The sequence below is a fragment of the Canis aureus genome, chromosome 20 (genome assembly GCF_053574225.1).
Source record: "Canis aureus isolate CA01 chromosome 20, VMU_Caureus_v.1.0, whole genome shotgun sequence".
Classification (NCBI taxonomy): Eukaryota; Metazoa; Chordata; class Mammalia; order Carnivora; family Canidae; genus Canis; species Canis aureus.
In genome coordinates this window covers 35,735,317-35,748,727 of record NC_135630.1, presented here as the reverse complement: position 1 = coordinate 35,748,727, position 13,411 = coordinate 35,735,317, and the positions used below count along the sequence as shown (strand labels likewise).

The 13,411-nt window shown below is 57.5% G+C and overlaps 1 protein-coding gene across 3 annotated transcripts in view; it reads left to right on the top strand.

The window, feature by feature from the left end:
- The window catches only part of GLI2 (GLI family zinc finger 2), a 255,045-nt gene extending 245,723 nt beyond the window's left edge, over positions 1-9,322 (top strand). For all 3 annotated transcript variants that reach the window (XM_077861356.1, XM_077861358.1, XM_077861357.1), the window contains 4 exons: positions 278-442; positions 1,624-1,905; positions 3,556-3,892; positions 5,117-9,322. In XM_077861356.1, the coding sequence (XP_077717482.1) occupies positions 278-442; positions 1,624-1,905; positions 3,556-3,892; positions 5,117-7,503 (3,171 nt within the window). In that variant the 3' untranslated portion in view covers positions 7,504-9,322. The remainder of the gene's footprint in view (positions 1-277; positions 443-1,623; positions 1,906-3,555; positions 3,893-5,116) is intronic.
- The last annotated feature ends 4,089 nt before the right edge of the window (positions 9,323-13,411 follow it).

The following is a 13,411-nucleotide window of genomic DNA, read 5'->3' as shown; positions in this document are numbered from 1 at the left end:
GTTGGCAGTGTCTGTTGTTAGGCAGCTAGCCAGCAAATGGTTTTTGTTTCTCTTTTTGTGCTTTGCCATCTTTTGCAAGTTTTCTAGAGTGGTCCTGTATCATTTTATAATTAGGAAGCAAGGTGGACATTATTGTTTAAAATACATGCTCCTGGGTGTACCAGCAGAATGCAGCAGGCAAGGGGCCTGAGGATGGAGGCAGTGGGCCAGCCCCTGAGGTCAGGTTTCCTGTGTTGCACCTGGGACACCCTCACTGACTGAACTCCCCTCTTTCCAGTTCGAGGGCTGCTCTAAGGCCTACTCTCGCCTGGAAAACCTGAAGACACACCTGCGGTCTCACACTGGGGAGAAGCCATACGTGTGTGAGCACGAGGGTTGCAACAAGGCCTTCTCCAACGCCTCAGACCGTGCCAAGCACCAGAACCGCACCCACTCCAACGAGGTACACCAGCCAGGGCGTGCACAGTGCGTGCTCACGGGGCCCCTAGACATCTAGTGGCCATTGGGTAGCTAGATGTCTGACACCCTCGCCCCATCCCCAACCTGCAATCTGAGCTCAGCACACATGGGCAGGGCCCTGCCCCTCCACCCTGGGCAGCTGGCAGTGACATGCTGTAGCTGCTAATGCTGTCTGACCACTGTAGCTGTCAACCCCACCACCACCACCGCTGATAGGGCACAGAGCGGCCTTTGTCTCCCCAGGTAGCCCAAGCCCCCTGGCAGGGCTGACAGCCCAGGGAGAGAAGTCTAGCTGCACCTGCCTCCCTGTCCAGGCGCAGCCACTCAACTGCATTTACTCGGGCAGACTCAGGAAGGAACATTTCTAAAAGCTAGACACATTTTGGATCCCAAAAGGATTTCCTCCAATGCTTGTCAGAAATCAGAGGAATTCCCAAAGGAATCTAAACTCCTTAGGGTCTCTACAGACAAGAGCTGGCCTTGGAAAGAGCTGTGCTTGTCTGTGTGTGTGTGTGTGTGTGTGCACGAGTACATGGATGTGGATGTATGTATGTATAATGTGGGTCTGTGTGGATGCGTGTTTGTAGGATGTGTGTGCATGTGGGTGTTTATGCATGGCACCCATGTGCGTGTGTGTGTGGACCATGTATCTGCATGGACATGTGCGTGTGAATGTGTGTAAGGGGTTCGGAGGAGTCTGTCTACATGTAGATGTGGGGCATAATATGTGTGCATGTGTGTGTGTGTCTGAGCTCAGGACTGAGGTTCAGAAACTGGGTTTTCATCCCATTCCTGAGTGACATTGAACCAGTTTCTCTGCCTCTGTGAACCTGTTTTTCCTCATCAGAGAGATCAGGGTTTTAATGCTGTCTCTTGGGTATCACAAAGTAATACACTCCTACTGATAACAAAAACCCCAGTGCCCTGGTCCCGGGGCAGGCGGCATTGCAATTGCACCATCTCTGTCCCCACCCCTGCATAGTTTCTGATCTGTGTCCCCAGCTGTGATGAGGGCTTCCTCAGCCAGGTGCTTACCTGCATGAAAAGATGGCAAATCAGATGGGTGGGACCAAGCTCCTGCAGGCCTGGGGCTGGCATGGCTTCAGTAGAACGAGGAGTGCTCCCACTCAGAGTCTCATCACACAGGCCTGCTTCTCTTCCCAGAAACCCTACATCTGCAAGATCCCAGGCTGCACCAAGCGATACACAGACCCCAGCTCTCTGCGGAAGCATGTGAAAACGGTACACGGCCCAGATGCCCATGTCACCAAGAAGCAGCGCAACGACGTGCACCTCCGAACGCCCCTGCTCAAGGAGAATGGGGACAATGAGGCCAGTGCCGAGCCCGGCGGCCGGGGCTCTGAGGAGAGTGCCGAGGCCAGCAGCACCAGCCAGGCCGTGGAGGACTGCCTGCACATCAAAGCCATCAAGACCGAGAGCTCCGGGGTAAGCAGAGCTGGGCAGTGGAGGCCCTGGTGCATGCCTTCCACCCCCACCCCCACGCAGGAGATGGAGTCCAGCAGCATGAAGGTCCAGAGACCCGACTGCAGCCATGGGTTCTCCCCCGGGGTCCCCCCCTCTAAGTGCACAATGATATCCTCTTTTCTCCAGCTTGACTTTCCTCCCTTCACTGCCTCAGGCCTCTCATAGAAAACTTGTCTCATGCCAGGTCCCATTCTGGCGGGCAGGGCCACAGGCAGCCGGGATGCCTGCCCCCAAGTGGTCCATCTGTGGGTGGTTCCTGGGGTCTGCCTTTGCAACCAGCACCCGAGCTACGGATGGTCCCCTCCCCTCTGTCCTGTCTCTGCGTTCTTGTCCCTGTGGCCTCCACTCCTTTTGTTCTAACCACCTGTTCTTTGTCTCTGCCTCTTTTTCTCGACTGTACCTCCCCTAAGGATAGACGGTACTGAGGTGAGCAGAGAAGCCCGGTTGGGGTGTGGGCGGGCTGGCATGATGAGGGCGGGCTGGGGTGCGTGTCCATGGCTGCTGCCTGGGCGCAGACTGACCTGTTAATCCAGGCCCCTCAGGAGCCTGGTAAGGCGGGTTTGGATAGATAGATGCCAGGCCCTGCAGGGAGAACCCCTGGGATGGATAAAGGCTGGCAGCAGGAGTCGAGCTGGCAGGTATAGGAGTCAACTATGGAGACCAAGCCTCCACAAAGGCAGGGCTGATGGAGGTGTGAGTTCAGGCCACAGAGGCGGGGAAGGGCCAGCTGACAGAGGGTCTTGAATGTCATGGTAAGAAATGCAGGTTATGCCACTGGCAGAAGGGAGCACCGTAAGTTCCTGGGGGAAAAGTCTGGAATCCGGGGCCATGTGGCCTAGGAATGAGCCCACAGGTGCTATATCTGAAGTGAACCTCAGCCGGGCTCAGATCCCAGGTCCCAGTGGAGATAGCTCAGGTTCTGTGGAGGCCTGCATTGTACACAGGTGCCATGAATCCTCTGCCCCCCTCCACATCGACTCAGAGGGAGGACTGGTTTGGGGTGGCCATTCAGGCAAGGGCTTGCATCCAGCAGGTCCATCCTCCCTGGTCTTCCTTGCCCTTTCCCACAACCTACCCTAGGCCTGTTGAGAAGGCATCAGGTCAGCAGGCCTCCACTGCTCCTTGTTCCATCATATGGCACATCCCTGTTGTTGGAGAACTCTGAGGTCTCCATCAGTTGCACCACTGATGTCAATGTCACACACCTGTGGCAGCCTCTGTGGGGCACAGCGTCAAAGTGTCCACACACTGAAAGCTCAGCATGCAGAGCTCTGGCCCAGTCGTGGGCTGGGAGAAACAAAGAGCAGGAGGAAGGGTAATGTGGGGCTGTCCATTCCCGGGTGCCCTCTGCCTACCAGATGCTTTCCATCCAGCCACTGACCCCATCCCAGAAGCAGTTCAGGTCCATCTTCTAGTTGGGGAAGCTGAGGTTCAGAGACATGAGGTGGCTGGGCCACCTTCTACAAACAGACAGTGATGCTTGGAAGCACCTCTGCATGGCAGCCTCCTTCCTGGGTGTGCAAGGGCACAGTGTGTGTGTGGGCATGGGCGCCGGGCCGGGTGGATTCTCGCACCCTCTGAGTCTGCGCCTTCTCACCACATTCCCTGTAGCTGTGTCAGTCCAGCCCCGGGGCCCAGTCGTCCTGCAGCAGTGAGCCCTCGCCCCTGGGCAGTGCCCCCAACAATGACAGCGGCGTGGAGATGCCGGGGACAGGGCCCGGGAGCCTGGGAGACCTGACGGCTCTGGATGACACGCCCCCGGGGGCCGATACCTCAGCCCTGGCCGCTCCCTCTGCTGGTGGCCTGCAGCTGCGCAAACATATGACCGCCATGCACCGGTTCGAGCAGCTCAAGAAAGAGAAGCTCAAGTCGCTCAAGGATTCCTGCTCCTGGGCCGGGCCAGCTCCACACACCCGGAACACCAAGCTGCCTCCTCTCCCGGGAAGTGGTAAGCGGAGGCTCTGGGTGTGCGGGCGGGGGGGCGGGAGAGGGCCTGGGGCCAGCACCCACTAGGTTCACCTCCATCAAGCACCAGGTGCCATCTCACCGGATGCCGACTATAGGATAGATCTTACCAGCCTATTGCACAGATAAGGAAAGTGAGGCTCGGAGAGGTGAAAGTGTGCCACTCAGATCAATGGCAGAGCTGAGACTCTGCCCTGGCCTGAGCGGCTCCAAAGCCATTGCTCCTTCAGCTACAGCAGGCATCTGCTCTGGGCCCTAGGGGGGGAGAGCAGTATAATCCCAGGCCCTCTGGCTAGAGGGCCATGGCATGAGCTGCACACTGGACTGGGGAAGGAGCCAGGGAGCAAGGACAGAGCTCAGGGTGGAGCTGTGCAGAGGAGGGAGAAAGAACATCAGCTGGGGAAGGAGAGGACTTTATGCAGAAGACAGCCTCAGGAGGTGCTGGCCGGGCTTTGAGATGCAGCGTGTCCTCAGGAGCATTTCCTGAGTGCTGACCCTGTGCCAGGCAGTGAGCTGGGCACCAGACACCCCCGCTGCCCTCCAGGGACTGACAGCCAGTGTGGTGGATGCTGAGATGCACCAACCAGGTCTCCCTGGAAGGGAGGATTTGTTGCCACAGCTGTTGAGGGAACTGCTGGCAAGTGGCCTTCAACTCTCAGCCTCCTGCAGAAATCGCCTGGGTTACAGACAGCTGCCTTGCCCGAGGTCACCCCTTCCCAGGGTGGCCCCCATCCAATGACTGCAAAAGTGTAAGGCCGTGCAAGCCCCAGAGCTCCCTGTGACCTCAGCTGTCGTTGAGCCTGCGTGGCCACGTCCTTCTCCCCGCCCCCATCCTGGGGCCCTTCCTCCCTTCCATGGGTGTGCATCTCAAGGGGGGCTGCCTGTAGGCACCTGGGGAACGGGCTTGGGCACAGCCATGTCCAGATGGTGAGGTGCAGGGAAGCTGTGGCCAGGGTCCTCCCGGCTCCTCCTCTCCTGATCTCAATAGCCTCCTCCTATAGAGAGGCACGATTTTTCTGGAGCCGGAGAAACTGAGGATCCGACAGAAAGAGGATTCGGGGCAGCTGAGGTTGGAACCAGGCCTCCTGCGCCCCGCGGGGCCATCCCTGAGCCGCTCGCGTCCCGCTCCCCACCGCGCCTGTCTGCTGGGCGCACCCGCTGCGCCCCCCCACCCCCCGCCCGCGCTGACCCCCCTCCTCTCCCGCAGGCTCCGTCCTGGAGAACCTGGGCGGCGGCGCGGGCGGCGGGCCGGCGGGGCTGCTGCCCACCGCGCGGCTGTGCGAGCTGCCCGCGGGCGAGGTGACCGTGCTGGGCCACCTGCAGGAGCGCCGCGACAGCTCCACCAGCACCGTCAGCTCGGCCTACACCGTGAGCCGCCGCTCCTCCGGCATCTCCCCCTACTTCTCCAGCCGCCGCTCCAGCGAGGCGTCGCCCCTGGGCGCCGGGCGCGCGCACAACGCCAGCTCGGCCGACTCCTACGACCCCATCTCCACCGACGCGTCGCGGCGCTCCAGCGAGGCCAGCCAGTGCAGCGGCGGAGGGGGCGGCGGGGGCGGCGGGGCCGCGGGGCCGCTCAGCCTCACCCCCGCGCAGCAGTACAGCCTGCGGGCCAGGTACGCCGCTGCCACGGGCGGGCCGCCCCCCACCCCGCTGCCCGGCCTGCGCGCCCGCCCCGCGCCGCCCGGCCCCGGCCCCGGCCCCGGCCCCTGCCCCTGCCCGCGCGCGCTGGGGCCCCGGCGGGGCAGCGACGGCCCGGCCCACGGCCACGCGGGGCCCGCGCCCGCCTTCCCCCACGAGGCCCCGGGCGGCGCGCGGCGGGCCAGCGACCCGGTGAGGCGGCCCGACGGGCTGGCGGGCGCGCGGGTGCAGCGCTTCCACAGCGCCCACGACGTGAGCCCCGCGCGCCGCGCCTTCTCCCCGCGGCCGCCCGGCATCAGCGAGCACGTGGCCCTGGAGGCCTTGGCGGCGGCGGGCGCGGGGCCCGAGGTCGGCCTGGGGCTGCCCGACGACGACCTGGTGCTGCCCGACGACGTGGTGCAGTACATCAGGGCGCACGCCGGCGGCGCCTTGGACGGCGGCCCCGCTCAGGCCTGCGCCCCCGAGAGCTCCTGCTTCTCCGAGCCCCCGAGACCGCCCAGCCCGGGGCTCCACGGCCAGCGCAGGTTGGGGCCCGCCGACCCCAGCGTGGGCCCCGCGGCCCCCGCGCTCGCGCTCGGCGGCTGCCAGCTGGGCTACGGGCCCCCCGCGGGCCCCAACAAGAGCAGCATGCCCGTGCAGTGGAACGAGGTGAGCTCCGGCACCGTGGACGCCCTGGCCAGCCAGGTGAAGCCTTCCGCCTTCCCACAGGGCAACCTGGCCGTGGTGCAGCAGAAGCCGGCCTTCGGCCAGTACCCGGGCTACAGTCCCCAAGGCCTGCACCTGAGCCCAGGGGCCCTGGACAACGCGCAGGCACACTTTCCGCCCTGCGCGGGAGGCCCCTCCGTGCAGAGGATAAATTACATGCAGCAGCTGCGGCAGCCAGGGACAGGTGGTCAGGGTCCCAGTATGACCGCCACCTCCGGCCCCCACGCCAACTATGGCCAGGGCCACCACCCCCAGCTGAGCCCCAGTACCATGGGTGGGGCCCTGAACCAGTACCCTCCATCCTGCAGCAACGTGGCCGCCAAGCCGGTCCACCTGGGGCACCCCCAGCAAATGGAAGTGGCTCCCGAAGCCACCATGCTGGGCAGCAACCGCAGGGAACTCGGAATCACCGGTTCAGCCCTGGCCGGGATGCCACCGCTTCACTCCACCCAGAGCTACCCGCAGCAGGGCCATCACCTGGCGACCCCCATGAGCCAGGAGGGCTACCGCCAGGGCCCCAGCCTTCTGCCTTCCCAGCAGCCTGGCTTCATGGAGCCCCAGCAGGGCACCGTGGGGGTGTCCGGGTCAAGCTTTGGCCTGGTGCAACCCCGGCCACCTGCTGAGCCCAGCCCTGCCGGCTGCCATCGCGGGGTGCGCGCGGGGCTGCAGCTGGCCTACGCCAGGGCCACCGGCCATGCCGTGGCTGCTGTCTCGGCCAACCAGGAGATGGTAGATGTGCCCAAGGGAGCGATGGGCAACGTGGGGGCCCGGCCTCCTCAGCCACCCCCACAGGACACGGGTGGGGCCCAGGACCACAGCATGCTCTACTACTACGGCCAGATCCACATGTACGAACAGAACGGAGGCCTGGAGAACCACGTGGGCTGCCAGGTCATGCGGCCCCAGCCGCCGCAGCCACAGGCCTGCCCAGACAGCGTCCAGCCCCAGCCCTTGCCCTCGCCGGGGGTCAACCAGGTGTCCAGCACGGTGGACTCCCAGCTCCTGGAGGCTCCCCAGATTGATTTCGATGCCATCATGGACGATGGCGATCACTCGAGCTTGCTCTCAGGCGCCCTGAGTCCCAGCCTCCTCCACAGCCTCTCCCAGAACTCCTCCTGCCTCACCACCCCCCGGAACTCCCTGACTCTGCCCTCCATCCCCACGGGCATCAGCAACATGGCCGTTGGGGACATGAGCTCCATGCTCACCAGCCTGGCCGAGGAGAGCAAGTTCCTGAACATGATGACCTAAGGCCCTGGCCCCTGGCGCCCAGTGGACTCGGAGGAGCCCTCATTTCCCAGAGCGTGGGGGTTTTTGCCAATGTTGTCTTTTTCCAAAAAAAGGATTTAAAGGTCTGAGGGCATTTTGCTAATGGCTGGTTCAGACCACAGATGCTTTAAGGGCAGGTTTGTGTGCATCCTGTCTGGTCTTCTTTTGAGTTATTTTTTGGAACGCTGGGAAAGGCAAGGTAGGAACGAAAGACTCTTTTGCACAGTGCTTCCCAGTTTTCGGTGTTTCTAGGACCAAATTGTTCTGGCTTCTTCACCTCTGTCATTTGGCTAATGAGGGATTCCGCTGGCCAAAGGCTTTCCAAGTACACGAGGAAAGAGGGTAGAGGGAACCCCACATTTGGGTTCGAATCTGAAAGCCATACTGGATATTCTAATCCAGGAGGATAAGCTTCTCCTTCCCATACTTCCAAGGTAAAAGAATCCCTGGCCCACCAGAATTCTCCTAGGAAGCTTTCTTCTCGAAGCCTCTGACATCCTCGTGCCACAGAGGAAGCAAAAAGATTTTTGCCTGGATGATTTGGAAGCACATCCCGATTCCAGGTTTTGGTAGAGCCGGCATGTCGACCCCCACAAAGCCGAGCCTGCAGCTGGCAGACTGGCCAAGTGTATGTGAATGAGTAAAGTATGGAAGTGTCGCCAGAAAAGGGAAAGGAAAATTGTAGTACTCGGGGGGCAAGCCCAGAGCTGCCCTGGCCTCTCCAGACCGTGTTTACAGTGTTCGTGCATGTCGAATGTAGCCCTTCCTGGAAAGAACGCTTACTTCTAAATACCTCGGGGCTGCTGGAGCTGCTGGGGGTCAGGGATGGACCCAGGTGAGCCAAAGCCTGGCACGGGGCCTCAAGAAAGTGGGAAGAGCACCAAGGGCCCAGCCTCAGGCCACCCGGGAGATCTCCCAGAAGAAGAGGAAGTCGTATGTTTACCCAATCCTGTTTCTCCAGTGCACTGTCCACCCACTTTACCCTGGAAACGCCCAGGACATGACAGCAGCCTCTGCCCAGGCTCCCCCAAGGCTGTGCTGTCCGCTCACCCGCAGCCCAGCTGTCTGTGCCAAGGCGCAACATGCAGTCCCGGGATCTCTGGGATTCCCTCCTCTCTGTCCTCCTGTTCATTTTGCAAAGTACAATGACATGCATGGTGTCTTTGGTGGGGGTGGGAGGGTGACGGGGTTGATTCTTGGGACTCTGAGGGACCATCAACTGAATTTTCCTGTTCCGTGTGACCAAGCACCACCCGGAAATGCAGTTCGGAACTGGCATCAGAAGACATCATTCCTGAACGTACTGTCGGGTGAATTGATGCCTCCTCCCCACCATGTGCGCACAAGCACACACACACACACACACACACACACATGCACCCCACACCTTCCTCATGTAGAATTTGTGGCGACCTTGCCAAATCCAACCTCACCGCTATGAGCCTGGCCTCAACCAAGGACAAGGCCAAAGCCCTACCCGGGCCCTCTGCATCTCAGAACACCAGATGCTTTGTTAGGGTCCAGCAACAAAGCCAACGCCAGATAACAGCCCTGGGATGCCTCCAAGGGTCTGGGCTCTGTGGCGGTGACCGTTCGCTCCCTGAGCTAGGATTTCGCTAGCCATTCCCAGCCTGTGTATAGTCTGTACAGAAGGCATCATCCCTGAAAATACCGTAGGTGAATCAGCCAGCCAAATTTATATCTCCAAAATATTTAGCTTTTTCTACATGCTATGATTGAGATGACACGCTCAACTTGTAAATAAGTCTTTTTGTACATTAAAAAAGTAATTTTTTCAGAATTTATTTTGTCTGTCTGCTTCTTCCTTGACAGTAGTTAATGAGAACCTGGGCAGTAAATTTGGTGCATTTGAACAGAAACTAGGCTGTATTTTTTCACAACAGTGTCAGAATTGACTGTCCCGCCTCCGCCAAGAAATGGTGAATGCTAAGGCATTTACTGGCTGCTTGCTTGTTGTCTCTGGGGGTGAGGGGAGGGCAGGGTTTGACGATTTACAGTGCATATTGGGCTGTTCTTCCAGTGAGCTGATGTGAAAATCTAAGTTGGTTTGCCGAAAGCCATGTGTACCAGATCCCGGTAGCTTCCCGGGCAATCCTCAGGTCAGGATTCCTTCTCTAATGGGTATTTTGGTGAGCACTTTTGAGTCAGGGTTGGGGGCAGGGAAGATGATAAGCCCCCGTGCTCTGGTGCTGGCGAAAGGAGAAAGGGCAGGCAGGTGGAGCCCCACGATACCCAGCAGCCAGCCTCGAACACAGGGGCCCCCCGGGAGCGGCCACGAGCTGGCACTCTGAGCCCTAGGAGGTGGCCCTGGCAGGTACACAGGGAGGGCCCAGATCTCTCAAGCCAGCTGGGTCAACCGTTAGCAATGATTGGGCCACTACAGGAACCTCAGGGGGCCAGTGGGTAGTATATGGTGACTAGGATGGTTTCTGGGACAGAACAGAGTGGAAGGCCCAAGACTGGGTTGGAGGGGGTAGAAGTCACCTTCCGTAGGGCCGGTCACTTTGAGCCCCTGAACTCCCTCCTCTCCACGAGACAAGCCTTGGCACCGGGCTCAAAGAGTCCAGTTCCTTGGCATGTGACTAAGTGGACTCAGGAAGGTAGGAAATCCCCAAGGAAAACAGAATTTAGTAGGTTTCCTTTCCTCAGGGCACCCCAAAGTCTTCTCTGTATGCCTGGCCATAGTTTCCTGCTGAAAAGACTACAGCCAGAGTCACTCCCAGACCTCACTCCTCCACAGGGAAGACCCCCTTTAGCTGATTGAACCCTGGGGAGGAGGAATGGAGCATGCTGGGCCAGGCCCCATCTCTGCCTCCTTCAAAGCTTATCTTTAGGCCTTGTTCCTCTTCTGCTTCACCACATGGTAAGTCTCTAGAAGCAGCTTTGCCTTGCTTTGGGGGCAGAGGGAGGTCAAAAATGGTCCAGTACTGCTTGATACTTGATGAGTCACAACATTAAGAAGCCCCTCCTGACCATCCAACGGAGTCCCATGGCCCCATCAGCTAACTATGGCCACAATCATGCTGCATACCAATACCCACGAAGCTTCAGCATGATAAATACCTACTGGACCTATGAATCTGGGCCAACTGAGGGTTGGCTGATCCAGGGTGGGCTGGGCTGGGCTGGGCATCTGTGGGGGAAGCTAATCTGGTGAACTTGGCTGGAGCAGCTTATATCAACCCCACATGACTCTCTTCTTCTCTTCCGGCCAGGATGCTGGCCTGGCCATTGCCTTCTTGTGGTATCAGCAGAAGCACAAGAGAATAAGCCCAAAAACCAGGGTCCTCTTGAGGCCTCTGCTCAGAACCAGTACATCATGGCACACCTCATTCTTCTGGCGAAAGCCGCCATCAGTGACATCGGAAAGTACTTTCATTCTGTGGAAGGGAGAAGGAGAGAGTAATTATTTCTCAACAAATATAATCCACCATAGTCTGCCCTCATAAAGCCTGCGATGTGTGTCCCTCCCACATGGAGAGTATACTGACCCGAGACCCCCAAAATCTGTCCACTCCATCATCAGGCTCAAAATCAAGGATCTTGTGATCTACACATGTGAATGTGGCTTGTCTGGACCCAGAGACTTAGGAACCAGAAGGACGTACCCAGCCCACCGTGCGCATGCGCAGGGTGGCGCAGAGCTAGATTTGCTGGGATTGCCACTCCCGCCTCCATCATTGGTCCACAGTATCTGAAACCCTGCTGAGCAAGTATGCTTGGCATCCCGCCTGGTGGAAGATTCCTTGAATGGCTCCCAATCCATTGCGCTCTGCAGCTCTGGCTCCCACCAAAGGGAATCCTTCCCTTTGGATTAGCTTCTGGAGAGGGCATTGGGAAGCATGCCCTCTGAGAGCACAGAACTCTTGAACCTCTTCCTGTCTGAAGGAAGTTAGAAGCCTGAAGTCCTTTTTGTTTCCAACACTTTCCATCCCTTTAGTCCATACATTTGCACACTCAGCTTTCTCAAATGCTATGGATTCTCGGCATATTTTTTTTAAAGACTTTATTTCTTTATCCATGAGAGACATAGAGAGAGGCAGAGACACAGGCAGAGGGAAAAGCGGGTTCCCTGCGGGGAGAACCCCATGCGGGATTCGATCCTGGAACCTGGGATCACGACCTAAGCCAAAGGCAGATGCTCAACCAACTGAGCCACCCAGGTGCCCCCAAGCCAAATCTTAAGTCGAAGATCTCTTAGTGGCTGCAGAGATGGGAGATGAGAACTAATTTCATTTTCCAAATCCTGCTTCCAACTGGCCAGTTCCTTTCTGAATTCATGGCTCACTTGTAGTACCTTATCATTTATGGCTCAAAAAAGCTCATGTTTACTATCTTCTGCCTGGAAAGCGGCCTGCTGAATTCCACAGATTCATTTGGGCGGTTTCTCCCTCCCAAACTACCATAGGCAATAATCTTACCAAATATTTCTTCACCACATAGCACCCTGGTCACCATTTTTCTGGCCATTTTTCTAATCTCTTCTAAATTTCCTCACTGTCCAGTTCCAAACCTGTGTTGCATATTTTTGGACGTTGTTACAGCAGTCTCCCATTTAGGTACCAATTTCTGAATATGCTAACCATGACCCAAAAATGCTGTCTAACAAAACCCACAAAAGCCCCGAAGCATAAAACAAGCAGTTACTTAGCTCAGAAGTCTGCACATCAGCTGAGGGGGCTTGCCTAGGCTGGGCTCGCTGACAGCTCAGCTCTGCTCCTGGTCTCCTACCCTGGAACCAGAACATTGCCTGGACATCTACTGACAAAGGCACAAGTACCCAAGGGCAAGCAAAAACGCAGGAGGCCTCTTAAGGCCCTGGCTTGGAGCAGGAAGCAAGTCACATGCCTGAGCCCAAATCAATGGGAGAGAGAAGAATATGCCTCCTATAGAATTAGAGCAGGCACTATCCTAACCATGGCCTGACCTACCACTTCTGACCAGCTCTGATCGTAATAAGACGAACATTGTAGCCTCCACCTGTCACACATTATAGCCTCCACCTGTCCCCTGACTCTGTATCTTAGTTGGTTCTAAACAGAAAAGGGAAGACGGGGGTCATCGATCCGGTACTTTGTAACCACTGAGGTGTCAAAGCCAGCTCCTGAGCCTCTAAAGTGCATCTCTGCCCAACTCTGCAATTGGCTTCACATTGATAACTTAAAATTAGTTATGTTGGGGGCAGCCTGGGTGGCTCAGCAGTTTAGCGCCACCTTCAGTCCGGGGCGTGATCCTGGAGACCTGGGATCCAGTCCCACATCGGGCTCCCTGCATGGAGCCTGCTTCTCCCTCTGCCTGTCTCTCTCTCTCTCTCTCTCTCCCTGTGTGTGTGTCTCTTTCATGAATAAGTAAATAAAATCTTTTAAAAATAAAAAAATAATAAAATTGGTTATGTTGGGAGAATTTATACCATGGAGATCAGCAAACACTGCCACTTGGGATTTCCCCATCCTGTCCCCCAGAGAGTCATTGTTAATCATTTGCCAACGTACCTGCTAGCATACTCAAGTTCTGTGAGTTGTCAATAGCCTGATACGTCCAGACTGGGAGCCCTTTGGGGGCAGACATTATGCCCAATCTACCTGGTTCCCTGAGTCCAGCACTTGGAAACCCATTTTGCTGACTTTGTTTCCAAATTAGGTGGTTTAGAAAGCTTCATGGAGGAGAAGGAAGTGATCAAAGCCTTGAGAGGTAGGAGGAGTTGGATCTTGAATGGCCCTTTCAGAATGTATATAGGTATGTATGTATGTATTTTAAAGAGCATTTTTAAAAAGATTTATCTATTTATTTTAGAGAGGGTGGGGTGGGGCAGAGAAAGAGACGAGAGAGAGTTCCAAGCAGACTCCACACAAGCATGGGGCTCAATCCC